The sequence below is a fragment of the Piliocolobus tephrosceles genome, chromosome 7 (genome assembly GCF_002776525.5).
Source record: "Piliocolobus tephrosceles isolate RC106 chromosome 7, ASM277652v3, whole genome shotgun sequence".
Classification (NCBI taxonomy): domain Eukaryota; kingdom Metazoa; phylum Chordata; class Mammalia; order Primates; family Cercopithecidae; genus Piliocolobus; species Piliocolobus tephrosceles.
In genome coordinates, this window is record NC_045440.1 from 97864254 (window position 1) to 97883981 (window position 19728).

General features: G+C 38.4%; 1 protein-coding gene and 1 long non-coding RNA gene across 2 annotated transcripts in view; one reads left to right on the plus strand and one right to left on the minus strand.

Annotated features, from left to right (window-relative positions):
* Positions 1 to 19728, plus strand: part of CPQ (carboxypeptidase Q) — a 519617-nt gene that overhangs the window by 436582 nt on the left and 63307 nt on the right. Inside the window, exon 7 of the mRNA XM_023183981.2 lies at positions 3711 to 3912. Within this exon, the coding sequence (XP_023039749.1) occupies positions 3711 to 3912 (202 nt within the window). The remainder of the gene's footprint in view (positions 1 to 3710; positions 3913 to 19728) is intronic.
* Positions 1 to 19728, minus strand: part of LOC111520889 — a 508845-nt gene that overhangs the window by 117035 nt on the left and 372082 nt on the right. The gene's annotated exons all lie outside the window — the stretch shown is intronic.

Consider the following 19728-nt stretch of genomic DNA (forward strand, 5'->3'; position numbering starts at 1 on the left):
CCTACAGATGCAGAAGCCAAGGACCAAGGTAACATGACTTGGGGACAGAGGGAGAGGCCATTCACCCTCCTTGGAAGCCCAATGTATCAGTTGCTGAGTCAGGAATACAATAGACTGAGCCCAGGGTGGTGTCCAACTCACCAGGCTGCTCATTAATGTTGGGTCTAACAGCCAAACTGCTAACTAGCTCCACTTTTTACAAACTTTTACTTTAAGTTCAGGGGTACATGTGCAGGTTTGTTACACAGGGAAACTTGCGTCATGAGAGTTTGTTTTACAGATTATTTTCTCTCCCAGGTATTAAGCCTAGTACCCATTATTTTTCCTGATCCTCTCCCTCCTTCCACTGTCCACCCTCTGGTAGGTCCCAGTGTGCGTTGTTTCCATCTGTCCATGTGTTCTCACCATTTAACTCCCACTTATAAGTGAGAACATGCGGTGTTTGGTTTTCCATTTCTGCGTTAGTTTGCAAGGATAATAGCCTCCATCTCCATCCACATCCCAGCAAAGGACATGATCTCATTATTTTTGTGGTTGCATAGTATTCCATGGTGTATATATACCACATTTCCTTTATCCAGTCTATCACGGATGGGCATTTAGGTTGACTCCATGTCTTTGCTATTGTGAATAGTGCTTTAGTGAACATACACATTCATGTGTCTTTATCATACAGAATGATTTCTATTCCCCCTTTACTGGTATATACACAGTAGTGGGTTTGCTGGGTTGAATGGTAATTCTGTCTCTAGGTCTTTGAGGAGTCCCCACACTGCTTTCCACATGGTTGAACTAATTTACACTCCCATCAACATTGTATAAGTGTTCCCTTTTCTCCTCAGCCTCACCAGCATGTATTTTTTTAGTTTTTAATAATATACATTCCGACTGGTGTGATATGGTATCTCATTGTGGTTTTGATTTGCATTTCTCTAATGGTCAGTGATATTGAGCTTTTTTTCGTATGCTTATTGGCCACATGTATGTCTTCTTCTGAGAAACCTCTGTTCATGTCACTTTTTAATGGGGTTGTTTTTCTCTTGTAAATTGTTAAGTTCCTTACAGATGCTGGATATTAGACCTTTGTCAGATGCATAGTTTGCAAAACTTTCTCCCATTCTGTAGGTTGTCTGTTTACTCTGTTGATAGTTTTCTTTGTAGTACAGAAACTCAATTAGTTTCCATCTGTCAATTTTAGCTTTTGTTGCGATTGCTTTTGGCATCTTTGTCATGAAATCTTTGCTAGTTCCTATGTCCAGAATGGTATGCCTAGGTTATCTTCTGGGTTTGTATAGTTTTGGGCTTCACACTTAAGTCCTTAATCAATCTTTAGTTGATTTTTGTATATGGTGTAGAGAAGGGGTCCAGTTTCAACTTCTGCATATGGCTAGTCAGTTATCCCAGCATCCTTTATTAAATGGGGAACCGTTTCCCCATTGCTTTTATTGTCAGCTTTGTCAAAGATCAAATACTTGCAGGTGTTCAGCCTTATTTCTGGGCTCTCTACTCTGTTCCATTGGTCTTTGTGTCTATTTTTTGTACCAGTACCATGCTGTTCTGGTTACCGTAATTCTGTAGTATAATTTGAAGTTGGGTAATGTGATGCCTCCAGCTTTGTTCTTTTAGCTTATGATTGCCTTGGCTATTTGGGCTATTTTGGGGTTCCATATGAATTTAAAATAGTTTTTTCTAGTTCCGTGAAGAATGTCATAGGTAGTATGATAGGAACAGCATTGAATCTGTAAATTGTTTTGGGCAGTATGGCCATTTTAATGATATTGATTCTTCCTATCGTGTAGCTCCAATTTTAACCTACATAGTACATGATTAGAAGCACTTTGCCTGATTTTCTTGTTGGAAGAATGGGATCTGCCTGCAATACGGAAACCCTCACAAACAAGATTGCTCAATTCTGTTTTCATTTGCAAGATATATTATGAACTTTCTTTTCTCCTTTTTGCAGGAGAGGGAAACAGTTTAGGGTTGTGGGTATGCATGGCATACAAGGGAAGAGGCTTAGGACTGCCAAATTACACGTCAATCTGCTGACTTACATCAATGTACTAGTTAAACGAGCCCTGAATGTAAGACGTTAATGCAAATATTTTGCATACCATTAACTCTAATGATGCTACCATAATGCAGTAACCTCAGCTTTCAGCTGAGGTGGCACTTTTTATTATAAATGCTTTGGGTCTTTCACTGAAAATCACCATGAAGACAAGTCCCTTAGACTTGTTCATATACAGAAATATGAACAGACTTCTGCATCGTTAACCTTCTCATCATTAACAATAACAAAAAGTGTTGGTGTCTCAGGGCCCTGCATTCAGTAAATGCCGGCAACATCTTTCTTTAGAACCTGTCACTGCTCTTGCCCTTGTAACTACAATACACTTCAAGAGCAAAAGGTTAGGCAATCATTGTAAAATGGAATCTGTTTTAGAAAAAAATGCTATGCAATCCCCAAATTGTTATGTAAGTGGAAAATCATTCTAAATGCAGAACAAGTATTGCTTACCCTTCAGTGCCGTGCTAGTGATGTAGTGTGGAGTCTTGGAAAGCAGGGAGTTTCAGAGCCAGCGCTACCATTTGCCAGCTGTATGACATTGAGCAAATCACTTGACCTCTCTGATTGTCAGATCCTTTCCTATAAAACAGCAACATTAATAATACTGCTTTGTCTATTTTATGAGTGGCCAAAGAACACCAAAGGAGACTGCAAATGTGAAAGCTCTCCGGATGCAATGTACAAATGTTGTTATTGATTTTTTACTAGGTGAGTAATGAGGAATGAGTAGCAGTGTTTATCCAAGGATAGCTTGGGAATAAGTCAACCAAGGTGGCAGTTGGTAAGTCTTAAAGATGTGGATGGCTCCTGGGAAATAGATGAGCTGGCCAGTTTGAAGGATCTTAAAGTTGCAAGTTTTAGGGCTGGGTAGCAATTTAACTGTGCAACCTGTCAAGAGCCTATTATATTCTAAGTTCGTGCTGTGACAATATTGGCTACATGAAATAACTGTGTGCTTTCTTACCAGACTTTATTTGGAAAGAGTTTATGAACTAGTGGCCTGGCAGAGTTGCCTGGAATTAGAGTGCTGTGGTTTTACACCAGGGAGAGCAGTGTTTCATGCCTTGTTCTATTACCTCCCTCCCTGAGGATTCGACAGATGGAACAACAACAAAATCAGAACCCCAAGACAAACCTGTCAGCTTGATGTCTTTAAGCTTCGGCAGAACTCACAATTAAGATAAGATAGAATATCTATTTAGAGGGAAGAGGTGCAAAGAAATAAGTTCACAGAGCATACCTTCTTTTTTCTGAGCGTGGCTAATACTAGCTGGAGATCCCTGCCACATAGGAGGAATTGTATACCGGAACACAGTGAACACTGAAGAAAATTAGTCGAAAGAATATTATTGCTAGTAGAAACAACTGAACATCTTTGATATGGGGCTTTATATTTCCCTTCATTATATTTTTTAATCCTTTCAAGCCAACTCTTGAGTTTGGCAAATCCTAGGCTGAGTAATTGTGCATCTCAGAATGGTTAGATAATATGCAGACCAGACCCTAAGTCAGGCACAGCAACATGTGTTTTGGCACAGCCGTGAGGAGGTAAAGTATTTGGTAATTGTTGTTTGATAGTTCCCAAGGAGAAAACACAGAAGCAACAGATAAAAACCAAACAACTTTCTCTTGTGTTTAGGTAAATATTTCCAACTACAGCCTAGTGATGGAGTCTGACACGGGAACCTTCTTACCCACTGGGCTGCAATTCACTGGCAGTGAAAAGGCCAGGGCCATCATGGAGGAGGTTATGAGCCTGCTGCAGCCCCTCAATATCACTCAGGTCCTGAGCCATGGAGAAGGGACAGACATCAACTTTTGGATCCAAGCTGGAGTGCCTGGTAAGACCAAAAGATGAAGTTATGTTCCTTATATGTTACCAACAATTTAAAATAAAATTTCTACTTTAATAGAGCACAAGGAATACTGGTAGGCCAGGTTGTGCATGGAAACCTTAAGCTTTTGTTCAAGGTATAATCCAGTGATTTCCAAAACTGGGATGATAGTCCTCACCTTGTATTTGTTTACCCATCTGTATCCCTCTACTCTTTCTAAATTATAAGCTCCTCACTCCCAGAGATTCTGATTTAGTCATTCTGGAATTGGGCCTAAAAATCCATTGTTTTGTTTTGTTTTTTAAGGAGGTATCTTTGGTGACTAGAGCACAAATGATCTCATAACCAAAATTTGAGAAATAGAGTAGAAGGCAAATATTACTACTAATATCCTTCTAGTTCTAGTCCTGTGCTAGAAAAACTTCCCTGATCCAAATAATTCCCTATTAAAACACTGTGGTATCTGAAATTTTACCATTAGAGATGGATTCCTTGAGGGTGGGGTACTTCCTTTTAATCATATTTTATCTTAATGCAAAGACTCCTGTGCAAGAGGTTGAGCATAAGCTAATTTATCCTGGTCAGTGATTTATCATGTGAATATCCCGAAGAGAAGTCCTAAGTCCCTGGAGTCAGGGATAAAATTATGAAATGGGAGTGGACATGAGGAGGTTACTTACAGGAATACAAGCTGGAACTGTCTTTTTTTTTTTTTTTTTTTTTTGAGATAAGGTCTCACTCTGTTGCACGGCCTGGGGTGCAGTGACACGATCACAGCTCGCTGCAACCTCCGCCTCCAGGCCTCAAGCAATCTTGCTGTCTCAGCCTCCCAAGTAGCTGGGACTATGAGTGTGCACCACCATACATGGCTAACTTTTGTATTTTTTATAGAGACAGAGTCTCTCCATGTTGCCCAGGCTGGTCTCCCAACTCCTGGGTTCAAGTGATCTGCCTACCTTGGCCTCCCAAAGTGCTGGGATTACAGGCATAAGCCACCGCGCCTGGCCTCTAGAACAGTCTTAAAGAAGACAAATTTATACTACTTCATGAAGTTACCTAAGCCTGGCCATTGAAAAAGGTTATTGATTTTCAGTGTTTGTGACTCAAGGTTTCTCCCTCAACACCATTATATCCATAATCCAAAAAAGTTAAAGGATCCATCTGCAAATTGTTCTGTATTTGTACTATACAAATAGGAAGCCCAACCTTTGAACAGTTTTAACATTGCTATATTCAGAACTATTTCTGTGGCTACAAACATTTCAGAGGTACTAAAACAGTGTCTCTGGACCTACTCCACTCCAGATTTTTTTTTCCAGGCTGCAAAGTAGATTTTACCAATAGTTACATACTACATAGATTTAAGATTTTTAAAAAGCTTATTCTTGCAATACTGCAGACTTTTAAGGCATATTTTAAGTTTTAAGGTTTATAATAATCTTTCATAACTAAAAATAAAAGGAGCTTTTCTTTATTCTAATACAAAGACCAAAATTATTTCCCTTTGTTCTTTGTTCTGTGTATATGTTAACGTATTTTGAAATTTCTTAAAGCAACATTTCCATTTACAATGCTGTACTTCTCCGGACAGATCTAATACTATCTACATATATGTCATTGATAAACATGATCTAAGTGTAGGGGAGAGAGTCTGCCCTTTAAGTTATATAGAATCATTTGTATGAAATTCTAGATTTTTCCTGATTCTGAAATATTTCAACAGGAACTTCTTAAAAACTGAGAAACCCTGAATAAGCTGCTGTGTGGTAGCTGTGAGGAAAAGACTGGTAGACTGTGGGTGAATGAGAGTGCAGACTCGGGGTGCCAAAAGGTGAGGTGAGGAGCTAAAACCTAAGACAGAATTGGGAACAAAAACCTGTCCCTCCCCATCCCAGGTATTTCTTATTTTGTTGTATTTGATCACTGAGACTTGGTTCTAGCTTTATTCCTTCACATGTACATGTTGCATAAGAATGGCTCTGTTTGGAGTGATCAGGTTAATTTGATTCTTTTCACCTAAAATAAGAAAGCGTTTTCTGTTTCTGCCATGGTAAGGTGAGGTCAGATTTGATTTCTATCTAACAGAATGGAGTGGGGAGACTGAGCCCATTATAGTTGCATAAGAATAAGAGGCCGGGTGTGGTGGCTCATGCTTGTAATCTCAGCACTTTGGAAGGCCGAGATGGGTAAATCACTTGAGGTCAGGGGTTCGAGACCAGCCTGACCAACATGGTGAAACCCCGTCTCTACTAAAAAAATACAAAATTAGCCGGGTGTGGTGATGCAAGCCTGTAATCCCAGCTAACTGGGAGGCTGAGGCAGGAGAATCGCTTGAACCCAGGAGGCGGAGGTTGCAGTGAGCCGAGATCATGCCAATGCACTCCAGCCTGGGCAACAAGAGTGAAACTCCATCTCAAAACAAACAAACAAAAAAGAATTAATAAGAGTTAAAATGTATTGAACTACTAATATGTAGGAAGTACTCAGGCTTTTTGCAGATACTGTTTTATCCATACAACCATCCTATGAAGGAGATACAATTATCATTATCCCTATTTTGCAGATGAAGAAAGACTCATAAGGGTTAAGTGACTCGCCCAAGACTATACCGCCCTTAGGGCAGGAGTCACCCTGAAAACAGGCCATTTTGGCTTCAAGGCTGGTGGCCCTTTTCTCACAATATGCAACAACACTGAGGAGTCTGGAATGCTGAGAAGTCTCCAAATCTCTGGCAGTGTCTAAAATGTTTATCTTACTCAGCTCTTGCTTATGCAAAGGATTTCAGTCCATTCCTGCTCCACAGTGATTTACCCCTGAGAGAAAGGAGTTTGTTATTATAAATAACTACTTATATCTTCTCACATTCTTTGTTCTACTCCCTTCTTTACCTCTGAAAGATCAGAAAGGTTTGCATAAAGTCAGTAGCTCATTTAGATGACTATAAATGTTTCCTGGAATTCTGTTTTATTTCCTTTAGACCATTATAAGAGAGAACTAAATTACTGCTATCTTCCTTTTATTACTTTTGAGTTATCCTTTGATATTTCAAATTTGGGCTATTCCTGGAAGAAACAATGGTACTACTTATAACTCCTGTTACCTATTGAAAATTTCAGGAACTTCACTGTGCGCAGTGGCTTACCCCTGTAATCCTAGCACTTTGAGAGGCTGCACGGTAGGAGAATTGCTTGAGGCTAGGAGTTTAAGACCAGCCTGGGCAACACAGCGAGACCCCTATCTGTGAGAAAAAAAAAAAAAAAAAAAAAAAAACTCTGATTCTAAAAAGAAAAAAAAAAGAAAGAAAAGGATGAAGAACCATACTTGGGTTCTTCATCTTTTTCTAAAAGATGAAGATGAATTTGTGAAAAAGAAAAAAGAAAGTAAAAATATATCAGTTGTGTACCCTATATTTGTGAAGGCCTGATAAATTATAACTTAAAGCTAAGGGTAGGATTCTAAATACTAATTAAGTTATCATTTAAATAACTGCTCACCTAACTTCTAAAAAATTAATGATAAATAATATTTCTAAACTCCAGTCCTTTTTTCTTTCATTGATTCAATAAACATTTATTGAGTCCCTACCATGTTCTAGGCCTATTAAATTTCTATAATTTGAGGTGACTGTATGATGACTAGGCCCCAATGTCCCATGTATACTATTTACCAAAATACTGATAGAATTAAATATGTATCACACAGATAGAATTAAAATTCAACATTGTTTTCATTAATTATAGAAGACAAAAGGATCAATTTATAATATGGTCATCTTTGGGAGACAAAAGATGATATCTTTTACCCATCTAGATGATATCTATAATGGACAGAATAACTGTCAACATAAATATAAGGCTTTGGGGGGAAAAAGATTTTCTTTAAAAAGCATCTTGGATGTACTTTCTGCATAAACCTTTGTTCTAGATCTTCAGATTCCAGCCTTCTCCCATGTCCATCTCCTTCCATATTCCTATTCTTTCCCTCCAAATCCTCAGTCCTCTTTAAGGCTCATTCTGTAGTCATTAGTGTTCGTGAATCCCTCCTGAGTCCATAGTGCTCTATTGCTTTTCCAAATTTCTAATGCGCTTCAAGACTCTGTCCCACAACCTGGAGTGTGAATTACAAACTGTGATATTATTCTTGGAACATTAGGGGTTTATGTGCATCCTGCTGCCTATACGCAGTGTTCAGTCCTTTGAGGTTAAGGTCAATAATTTCTAATTCTTTGCCTATTCCATAGCTGTCGGTTTAATTTTGGGAAACATTTAAATTCTTATAACTCTGACTTAGCAGAAACAAAAACATTGAAATAATTATTGTCTAGACAAGCTTTTAGATACTTCAGTTTAAGAATGTGAAGAAAATAAAGAATACTAAGAAAAGAGCCAAAAAAGTATAAAAAATATTGGGAGAATGATATAAATTGGGAAGCCTAGAGCAATAAGGATTATTTCTCTTAAAGGAGCAAAGACTAAGAGAAGATATATCTTTCAATACGTTAGTGATTCGCACACATAAAACGGTGAATTGCTATTCCCTGACAATTTGAAAGACAATACAAGAAATGACTTAAAGTGATCTAAGAGGGATTTTAGCTAGTCTCTATTCACTCTAGATAATAGAGAGGCTTTAAATCTTAAGTTTTTGCCTGATTCTCCAATTCTGAGCTCCAGGTTAGGATGAAAGGAGTCTATTTCATTCTGAGTATGTCACCAATGAGGTATAATCCATGGTTCTTAGATGTCCCTAAGTGCATCCTTCTTGAATATATTTCTTCTTTAGAAACTCTTTCACAAAATATACATTAATGAAAAAAATTAAATACCCTCTTACTGTGACCTGAGAGAATGAGCCCACTCTTACTCTATATCTTCCAAGAAGAGTTTACTCCTCTGCTTCAGAACCTGAAATTCAGCTTTTTGTTGTTGTTGTTTTTAGTGTGGTGGCTTGTGGTAGATGGTATATTGGAAGGAGTTAGAGGACTTGAGTATGTATTCTGGCTTCAAAACTTCTAACTATATCGGCAAACGATGTAATTTTTCTAAGCCTCATTTATTTGTTATTAAGCATCCTTATTAATCAACTGTTGTATGGTACTGGAGAATCAGTAGTAAAAAAAAAAACAGATAAGATTCATACATACCCTCACAGACAACACAGACTAGTAATGATACTAATGATACTTGGTTATTTCATCTGCAAAATAGGTCTGGTAACCTATGAGTCATTATTTCTACCAAGCCTCCACTTGTGTTCTCCTCCTCCTCTGTCCCCTATCTCATTAGCAGGCACCATAATCCAGAAACCTCAAAAGCACCCAGGACATAAAGCCAAACATTTACAAGTCCTGTTTACTCCAAATCCCTCCTATTTCTTAAACCCATTCCCTCCTCTCCACCCCCACAGACCTTGTCTCACCAAAACTCACTGATTCCTACAGCAGCCTCTTAGTAATGTCCCAACCTGTATTTTTAATCCTCTTTCACCTAATTGGCTCACTGCTTCCAGAGTGAACTTTCTAAAGTGAAAATCAGTATATCAACCTGGATGCTTTTGGCTGCAAAATAAAACAGAAGACCCAGTCAGAATGGCAGTAAGGGGATAATGGTTTTAAATTCGCTTAAAAAGAACTTTGCAGCAGGTGTTACAGAATGCATAATTTGGCCATTCGACCACATCAGGGACCTTGGTTCTTTACATCTTTCCATGTTGCCATTCTCAGCATGTAGAGTTTTGTCAGGCCTGTCCCTTTGTGGTCCCAGGATGACTGCAGTTGCTCTAAGCAGCACATTCTCATACATTGTGCAGTAGTGGAAGAGAAAATGTCTGTAACAGATATCCCTTTTGAAGAGTGAGGAAATGTTTTCTAGAAGCCCTAAAACAGGTTTCTTAAACTCCATATTATTGGCCAAAATTGTGACGTATGTCTGTGGCTAAATCATGCAGTGGCGATAGAAAGTGAAATTACCTAGATTGGCTTATACTGATCAAATTTTACTTCCTAGGCATAGGGTGGGGCCCAGTATTCACTGAAAAACAACTTCCTGAGAAGCCGTTTGAGAAAAATTGGGATTCTTTAGGGAAAAGATGATGATGTCTATTGGGTAAATAATTAAAAGTAGCTGCAATATCTCATCATCTCTACTCCTTGCTTCCAATCCTCCAGCATCTCCCTGCTGTCTCCAGAGTGTTATGTATGACTAAAGTGCTCACCAAGTATTGCACTCAAGGCCCAAAATCTCAGAAATCGCCTCTAAATAACTTATGTAGTCAACCACCACCTGTTCCTCAATAACCTATGGAAACAAACAAATGAAAATGGTAATTTAAAAAAAAAGAAATCAAGGGCATCCAAATCGGTAAAGAGGAAGTCAAACTGTCGCTGTTTGCTGATGATATGACCATATACCTAGAAAACCCTAAAGACTCCTCCAGTCCTTTCTATCCATCTCTCAGTCATACAAGTCTAATTGAAATTCCAGGCACACCTGCTGCTCTCATATTTCCTTGCTACTGGACCTGCCCTATTCTGTCTTTTTCACCAGTTAATTTCCACTCACTCATGATGCAGCTCCTTGTTCTCCTCCTTCTCAAGCCTTCTGCAATGTGCTCCAGTCTGAGTAAATGTCCCCTGGGTATGCTCCTGCAATGCCCTGTGTTCACCTCTCCTCTTAGTACTTACCTTGTTCTCCTAATTGTGATCAGTTGTGAATTCCTCAGAATTCTCAGTGCCTACAACTGCCTGGCCCTCGACAAAATGTCCATGACTCAAATGCTGAATAAGCGGGATCCATGTTTGTAGGAAGAGTAAGATAATGCCAATGAGGTTTATTAACTGTAATGCAAGACACAACTGTAAGTTATGATTACTTTGGTAATAACGTCACTCATTGAGCTGTCCTCTTTCTTTGCATACTGTGTTGTTTTAAAAATCATATTTTAATTTATTTCATATTTTCTATAATAGTTCACACTCCACGTTGAAGTACCAAATACACAGATTACTCAGAATTTAACGTATTTTCCATCTTGCTTATTTCTGCCCAATACCTCATATGGCATTAAGCAGAACTAAATTAAAACTTTCCATTGCTACATTTCCAAAAGCCTTTCCTCTAAAATGTTCTATGAAAGGAGACATCAGAACACAAGTAGGAATGGTACTGTAAAGTAAATTGAAGGTTCAGCCTCTGGATCCAGGACTCCTGCATTCTCCAGTCACCAGGTAGAATAGTGCAGCCCAGCAGTTCTATGTCCCCTGTTGTCCCTAATTAAAGGGTGCCTCCCGTATGGTGAAAACACTCTGTGCAGTGATGTTTGAAGGCATTGATGCTCCATGGTAAGCAGACTTCACCCTACTGGGAACATGAAAAGGAACCTCTCTGATTTGTGGCTGTAGCCCTCAAGCCCTCATTTAAATAGCCAGGGCAGTTTCATTCAATCGGCAAGCATGTGCTGAGTGCCTACTCTAAACCAAGTGCTGTTTAGACACCGAGGATAGAGGATGAAAAAGACTCACCAGGTCTCTGCTCTTGTGGAGTTTACATTGTGATGGAGGGGTGGGACATTGGGAGGATACAGACTATAACAAAGAAATAGATTAAGAATAGAGAAAAACATTAGACATTGATAATGGCTATACAGAGAATTATAGTAGGTGGTTATCTCTTACCTCTTTAATTCAGGTGAGTCAGAGCTCTTGCTATTCACTGACTGCTATTTGTTAGACAGCTGTGTATGACATCCTCATCAATATTGAGTTCCTGGAAATTGTTCATCAGAACGGCTTATAAGCTTCTTCTGCTCTTCCCCCTTGCAGTAGATCTGCTTCAGCTCAAACAAAAACCACTGGGTATCTTGCCCAAAGCAGACCTGGCTCATGCCTTCTAGGATAATTACCAAGTAGGAGAAGAGCAAATTGTTATACCATTGGGCAGTCAGTCATGCACTGCTTTATGAAGTCTCTTCTATTGTGCCTTGAAAAGTTTTTTAAAGCACACACTTTAACTTTAAAGTTAATATGCTTTGTACTTTATCTCCTTAACTGGATTGAGGATGAAGAGACTATTTTCTTCTTGTTTATATACCCACGACAACCATTATTACTTGGCACATAAAATGTATCCAGTAAATGTTTACTGATTAGATGTATTGATTTAAACATGAAAATAAGCAAAGGAACAATAAAAGGAAGTTTTTGGTATAGTACCAAGATAAATAACACATGCAGAATAACTGCAGGGGCTCACAGGTCAGAAGACAGGAAAGACCTGGAAGAGAGGAGCTTGAGCTGGACATTGAAAGATAGGTAGTGTCAGAATGGACAGGCCAGGCACGGTAGCCCACGCCTGTAATCCCAGGATTTTGGGAGGTCAAGGTGGGCAGATCACCTGAGGTCAGGAGTTCAAGACCAGCATGACCAACAAGGTGAAATCCCCTCTCTACTAAAAATACAAAATTAGCCAGATGTAGTGGTGGGTGCCTGTAATCCCAGCTACTCGGGAGGCTGAAGCAGGAGAATCGCTTGAACCCGGGAGGCAGAGATTGCAGTGAGCCAAGATTGCGCCACTGCACTCCAGCCTGGACAACAAGAGTGAGAGTGAGACTCTGTCTCAAAAAAAAAAAAAAAAAAAAAAGGACAGAAGAGGGTAGAGAAGGACATTCCTGATGAGATAATAATATGAACAAGGCAGGTATCCCTGTGGGGCCAGAAAGGAAAGTGACGCCACTTTTCTAATTCATCTTGCAGGGCAGTGGGCCATGAGAATAGGTGAGTACCTCTGGGCCAGATGAAAAAGTGTCATAAATATCAGGTGAAAACTCTCATAGCTGATGCGAAGTTACCAGAACGCTTTATAAGGAGAGGGATTAATAAAAGCAGTGTTTTAGGATGTAAATCCCTAAAGCTCGTGCCTGGAGCATCCAGGTCACACTCAAGTAGAAGGCTCAAAGTGAGAACACTTAAAGAGAACCCAGGAGCTTGAGGAGGTAGCATAGGGTTCAAAACAATTGCTTTAGAAAATCAGATAATGATATTGCTCCATTTTATGTACGACAATGACCCATAAAACACTATTACTTAGGCCGGGCGCGGTGGCTCAAGCCTGTAATCCCAGCACTTTGGGAGGCCGAGACAGGCGGATCACGAGGTCAGGAGATCGAGACCATCCTGGCTAACATGGTGAAACCCCGTCTCTACTAAAAAATACAATAAACTAGCTGGGCGAGGTGGCGGGCGCCTGTAGTCCCAGCTACTCGGGAGGCTGAGGCAGGAGAACGGCATAAACCCGGGAGGCAGAGCTTGCAGTGAGCTGAGATCCAGCCACTGCACTCCAGCCTGGGCGACAGAGCGAGACTCCATCTCAAAAACAACAACAACAACAACAAAAACCACTATTACTTAAGTCTCTGTACCATTTCCCATGCCTTCTAATGACACAGCCTAGAAGTTTTCCTTCTCTATCTTCCCCTTTTGGGGTCTCAAGATGAGCTCTTCTGAGTTCCCCTTCTTATTCATTGGACTTTCCATCAGTTTCACTTTACCAGTTCTCAAATTTGTTTCTTACGTTACACTTTGATCAATGGGTAGCTATAGTGTATGTAAATTATGGAGGATACAAAAATGAGATATGGCCCCTTCTCTCCTGGAGCTCACAATTGAAAACTGATTTTGTTTAGCTTAATAATCATGAAGATAAGAATAAAGACTTCATCATAGAAAACTAAATAAAGCTACATTAAAATTTCTAAGAAAAATATCTAAAATTACTTGAAAGTCAGTGGAGTATAAGGAACAAGGATTTCAAAATATGTTTGCTCCTTGTCAGCCATGTAAGGTTTTTCTCTCCCTGCTTTAAATAATTAGGGAATGTAGAACTTATTTTGACATGTTTTAATATATCAAGTGATTTTAAAATGTGATTTTTAAAAATGCTATTACCGAAACTTCCAAACATATACAAAAGTAAAATAATATAATGAACACCCATACACCCACCACTCAGCTTAAGGAGTTTTTCACTCACAGTCAGTCCTATTTCGGCTACACCCCAGCTACTCTCCTACACCCAGTTTATTTTGAAGCAGATCTCCAAAATCACATCATTTCGTTTATAAATATTTTAATTTGTATTTCTAAAAGGTAAGGACTCGTTTTGTTTTTGTTTGTTTTTGTTTTGTTTTGTTTTTGTTTTTTGTTTTATTTTGCTTTGTTTTGTTTTTTTGAGATAGAGAGTTGCTCTGTCACCTCCTGAGTACCTGGGATTACAGGTGCGTGCCATCATGCTAGGCTAATTTTTGTATTTTTAGTAGAGATGGGATTTTACCATGTTGGTCAGGCTGGTCTTGAACTCCTGACCTCAGGTGATCCACCTGCCTCGGTCTCCCAAAGTGCTGGGATTATAGGCATGAGCCACTGAGCCCAGCGAAGGACTCATTTTTATTTATATAACTATAATACTATTATTCTACCTAAAATATTTCACAGCGATTTCTTAATATAATATCTAATATATGGCCAGTTTTCAAATATTCCCAATTGTCTTCATACTTCTTTAAAAATAGTTTTGTAATGTAAACCAGGATTCCAATAAGGTTCAAACAATGCAGTTGGCTGATATATCCCAAGTTTCTTGTAATCCATAGGTTCTACTTCCATCTTTTTTCTTCTTATCACTTATATGTTACAGATGCCAAGTATTTGTCCTGACTCCATTTCCACAGCATCATTTGTCATGTTCCCCTATCCCTTGTATATCCTGTGAATTGAGTTAAATCTAGAGGCTGGCCCTGATTTAAGTTTGATTTTTTTTTAGGCAGGGGAGAGGGAGTGGGCTAAAATGCTTTCTAGATGTTGCTGCTTGTTTTCATTAGGAATAATGTCTAATTATCTCCTTTTTTATGACATTAGCAGCCTAGATACATTAAGTTGACCCTTGAACAACAGGGAGTTTAGGGGTGCTGAGCCCTGCGCACAAAAATCTGCATATAACTTTTGACTCCCCAAAAACTTAACTACTAATAGCCTACTGTTGATCAGAAGTCTTTATGATAACATGGTCAATTAACACATATTTTGTAAATGTATTATATACTGTATTCTTATAATAAAGTAAGCTAGAGAAGAGAAAACTGTTAAGAAAAGCATAAGGAAGAGATACATTTATAGTACTGTACTCTATATGTCAATACCATCTGTTTACAAGATGAATTTTCTGAAATGGCAACCACAGTGGCACACCTCAATCTGTGGTACGTATCAAGTAATTCAACTTTTTCTTGTAAAGTCACGACTTTTCTCTGCTTCTTGGGAACACTTCCAACATCACTAGTTGTGCATTGTATGAGTCCTATGGTGTTAGTCAAAGTCTACAGTATTACACTAAATGTGATGAAAAGTTATGTGAGAGCCATGAGATACCACTTTTTCCTGTGATATGCAATTTACTGGAGAGATGAACTGCTCACATAGAGGTGATTAGCGTCTGCAGCATTTTTCCAGATACTGGCAACACTTGAGCTCACCACAATAGCAACAGGAGGCAGCTGTGAAATTACTACAATAGTACAGTATGTACTACAGATAATGTTCTGAAGTTATGATTTAATACTGCATCTTTATATTTATTTACATTTCTCTCATCTGCAAAGGGAGCCATGTACAATCTGTGTTTATGTGCATATGTTTTGACACATTTTAACTTTTTACAATAGATCTGTGTATACTTTGTGGTAGTAAATGCTAAAATAAACTAGCATCCACATATATTTATGCATTCATAACATACCTTTTTCTTAATTATTTTGATATTTCCAGACTATGTGGTCCATTGTAGAATTTTTTTAAATTGTCACAAATCTCCAAAAAATTTATGGAAAAAAATATTTGTAAAAGTGGATCCACACAATTAAAACTCACGTTGTTCAAGGGCCAACTAGATTTAATTTCAGTATATTCTGAATGGTATAGTCTAATCATATCATTCCTTCTTTATTAATTTAAATAAATCTACACAGAACTTTCCCCTTATCAGCTATTCAGTTACTCTGAGATACTTTTATATAAGAAGGTAGGATAAATGCCTCATTCTTTCTATTTACCTATTTTTAAACCAATCAGTTTGTTTACTAGTATCACCTAAAGATAATTGATTTATTTTTATTGTCATTATTAACTGAAGGATTTAAAAATATTTGATGTGTTTCATTCCATTGTAGTAGCTATTTTATTGATGCTCAAATTATCCCATCTTTGGCCAACTGAAACCTCTTTAAGCGGGTTCTGAGTCCTTTTGACATGACCCTCATAGTTGTTGACAGCATCCTGGTTTTTGGATAGGACAAATTGTTTCAGACCATCTTGTACATGTCCTGCCCTAGATCTGAAATCAGCTATCTCTTCAAAGAATCCAATTTATTTTCCTAGGTCATAGTATTTAGAGGCCACAGTCTGAGCAGTAAGTATGTGAGTTGCTACTGGATTCTTCATTGTTTCTAGGTCTTTTGAGCAGACAGGACTAGGAAACACTTTTTTTTCTCCAAACAGAAATTATATTACTAATTATATGATATTTCCAATTTAAGTTCAGGACTATAAAGTTGCACTTAACTTCGCTGATGTTATATCTGCATCTTCTTTTCCCCTGCCTACAATCCTGGCTCTCAGTGGAACAACATAATCACTCATTTGCTTTATCCCACAATACACACCCAGTGGTCTCAGAAAAACAGTATCAACACAATCACCAACAGTATAACTATTGAAAAGAGTTTTCTGTAATTCTTTTTGTTTTTAGTGTGTATATTCTACTAGAGATGTACAAATTTCTGTTAACCTATGATGCATATTACTCTCAATATGATATCATTTCCATTTCTCTCTTTCTCTTTCTCTCTCTCTCTCTGTCTCTCTCTGTCTCTGTCTCTCCCTCCCTCCCTCCCTCCTTATCCTTTTTTAGAGATGGGATCTCACCCAAGCTGGAGTGCAATAGTACATTCATAGCTCACTGCAACCTGAAACTCCTGTGCTCAAGCAATCTTCCCACCTCAGCCTCCCGAGTAGCTAGGACTATAGGCTGGCGCCATCGTGCCCAGCTAATTTTTGAAAATTTTTATTTTTAGAGATGAGGTCTCACTATACTGCTTAGGCTGATCTTGAATTCCTGGGCTCAAGCAGTCCTCCCACCTCGGCCGCCCAAAGTGCTGAGATTATAGGCAGGAGCCACTGCATCTGGCCATTTTTCTTATTTTTGTTTTAAAACCTCCACTATTGATTTCTAAAATGTTTAAGTGCTTATTTTCTAATTTTTCTTTATAGTGTGGGAAAGAGATTATGAGTAGGAGTCATTATATGATTTATGAATTACCATGCAGTGTCATAGCTAGATCCTCAGGATACCATTGCCTGTTCTTTCTTCTTAGACATGACTCAATTTCACAATTTCATTCACTCATTCATTTAAGAAACCCAAATAAATGCTATGAAGCAATTAGAAAAGAGGCTTAAGGAGAGAATTTAACATATATTGGTTGTCTACTATATGTCAAAATTATGATAGGTGCTTTACTTATCTCATAATTTCATAAGAACATTTTGAAGTATAAATTATTATTATGTAACCGATTTTCAGATGAGGCAGTTGGGACTCAGGGAGTTTCCTTTGCCCAAAGTCACAAAGATATTAAGCAGACAAGTTAGAATTAACATATACAGTCTGTTTTACTCCAATGTCATATATAAGATGCAGTCCCCATCCTTAAGGAGTTAATGGAGGGTTGAGACCCAGGAAGAACAGAGTACAATAGGGGTTCAGGCCAAAAGAAAGTCATCACAAAGAGGTGGCATCACAAAGAGACGGCATTTCACCTGATTTTCAGGAAACGCTAAAATGTGCTGGATGTAGAGGGAGTGCATTCCATGTCAAAAATTGGAGATGGGCAACATTTGGTAGGTAAGAAAGTGTAAGGGGTACTTAAAACGATAAGCAGTCTGGTTGGACCAACGTTTAGGTTAATATAGGGAAATAGAGAGAGAACTAAACGGGTTGCCTGGAACCTCAGTTGGGATCAGAAGGTCATTCTGAGGATTCAGGACAGCTAGAAACTTTTGAAGGTTTGAGCAGGAGTGAAATATGTAGGGCACAATCCTAGCCACCGGGCAGGCTCCAGCTAACCCAGATCCTTCTCCTTGGAGGGACTCCAGACAAAACCCACCTTCATAGGTCCGCAAGTCTTGCTGATTGACTGCATGTCTTCTAGCAATTTCCTGGAAAAGTTGCATTTTCTTTGATGTTTTGCTACTGGAAGTTTTGCCAAATTAAGGCTTTCAGTTGGAGAGAGATGGAGTAGTCCCACAAAGCATTGCACTGCGATTGGCAGTGGTTTTCTGAAGTCTCAGAAATAAAGTCTGACTCTAATTAGACATACTTAATCTGCTCAGTGAAGCTTAGAGTCAGATAAGTCTTTTTTTTTTTTTTTGAGACGGAGTCTCGCTTTGTCGCCCAGGCTGGAGTGCAGTGGCCGGATCTCAGCTCACTGCAAGCTCCGCCTCCTGGGTTTACGCCATTCTCCTGCCTCAGCCTCCCGAGTAGCTGGGACTACAGGCGCCCGCCACCACGCCCGGCTAGTTTTTTGTATTTTTTAGTAGAGACGGGGTTTCACTGTGTTAGCCAGGATGGTCTCGATCTCCTGACCTCGTGATCTACCTGTCTCGGCCTCCCAAAGTGCTGGGATTACAGGCTTGAGCCACCGCGCCCGGCCAGAGTCAGATAAGTCTTAGAGTAGTGTGACATTTCGCTGATTTCTTATAAGAGCTATGCTGGAAAATATACTTACCAATCTAATCAATAATTATAAGATTATAGAAATCACAGGAAAAAATCGCAAAATATTTTGGTAAAATTAAGTTCAAATTGCATAGGACTTTTTCTATACTATACCTTTTACTATAAAGATGAGTTATATCTAAACATTATACAATAAACTGCCTAGTTTGGCTTAAACTCTTCCTTTGCTCAGTATTAAAGTTCAGAAGTGACCATCTAACCTAACATTCTTACATATCCCGCTCATGGGGATTTTTAACACAGTGAATTAAATATTCCCACAGTGTTAAATATTCCCACATTCCCACTGTGTTAAATATTAACACAGTGAATTAAATATTTATTCTATTTTTTATAAGAATATATGAGATTGCATAATTCATGGTAACTAAACTTACTTTTAAAATATGACATTTGCTGTCTTAATTCTTTCCAGTTCATAATCTGTAAATCAAATATGGTCGAGCTCTGTAAAATCTATTAGTTATGCATCTTTTGAGACCTGAATGATCTGTTGCCTATCATAGGACTAGATATGAAGTGTGTCCTCAGTATTCTTAGTATCCACCTTTCCTTCCTTCCTTCCTTCCCTCCTTCCTTCCTTCCTTCCTACCTTCCTTCCTTCCTTCCTTCCTTCCTTTCTTCCTTCCTTCTACACATTTATTTTTTGTAATAGCTTTAATAGTTTACTGTCATGTAAGTGAATTGTATCTTATGTAGTATCTACATAAGAAACATGGCATGGATTTCACCAATACTCAAAACTATCCCATTTTTGGAAGTTTAAACCTAAGAGAAAAATGATTGCTGGATACATCTTTATAAAATCTACATTTTTACAGAAATAGTTCATTGATTATTATAAATATCATGTTTGAAATTTTTTAAAAAATGAAGTTACACACAGATACTATTTAATACCTTTAGCACTAAACTGCAAAGTGCAATGCAGAAATAAAGCCATTGTTTATTTAGATGGGTCAGTGATTCCAGACTCACT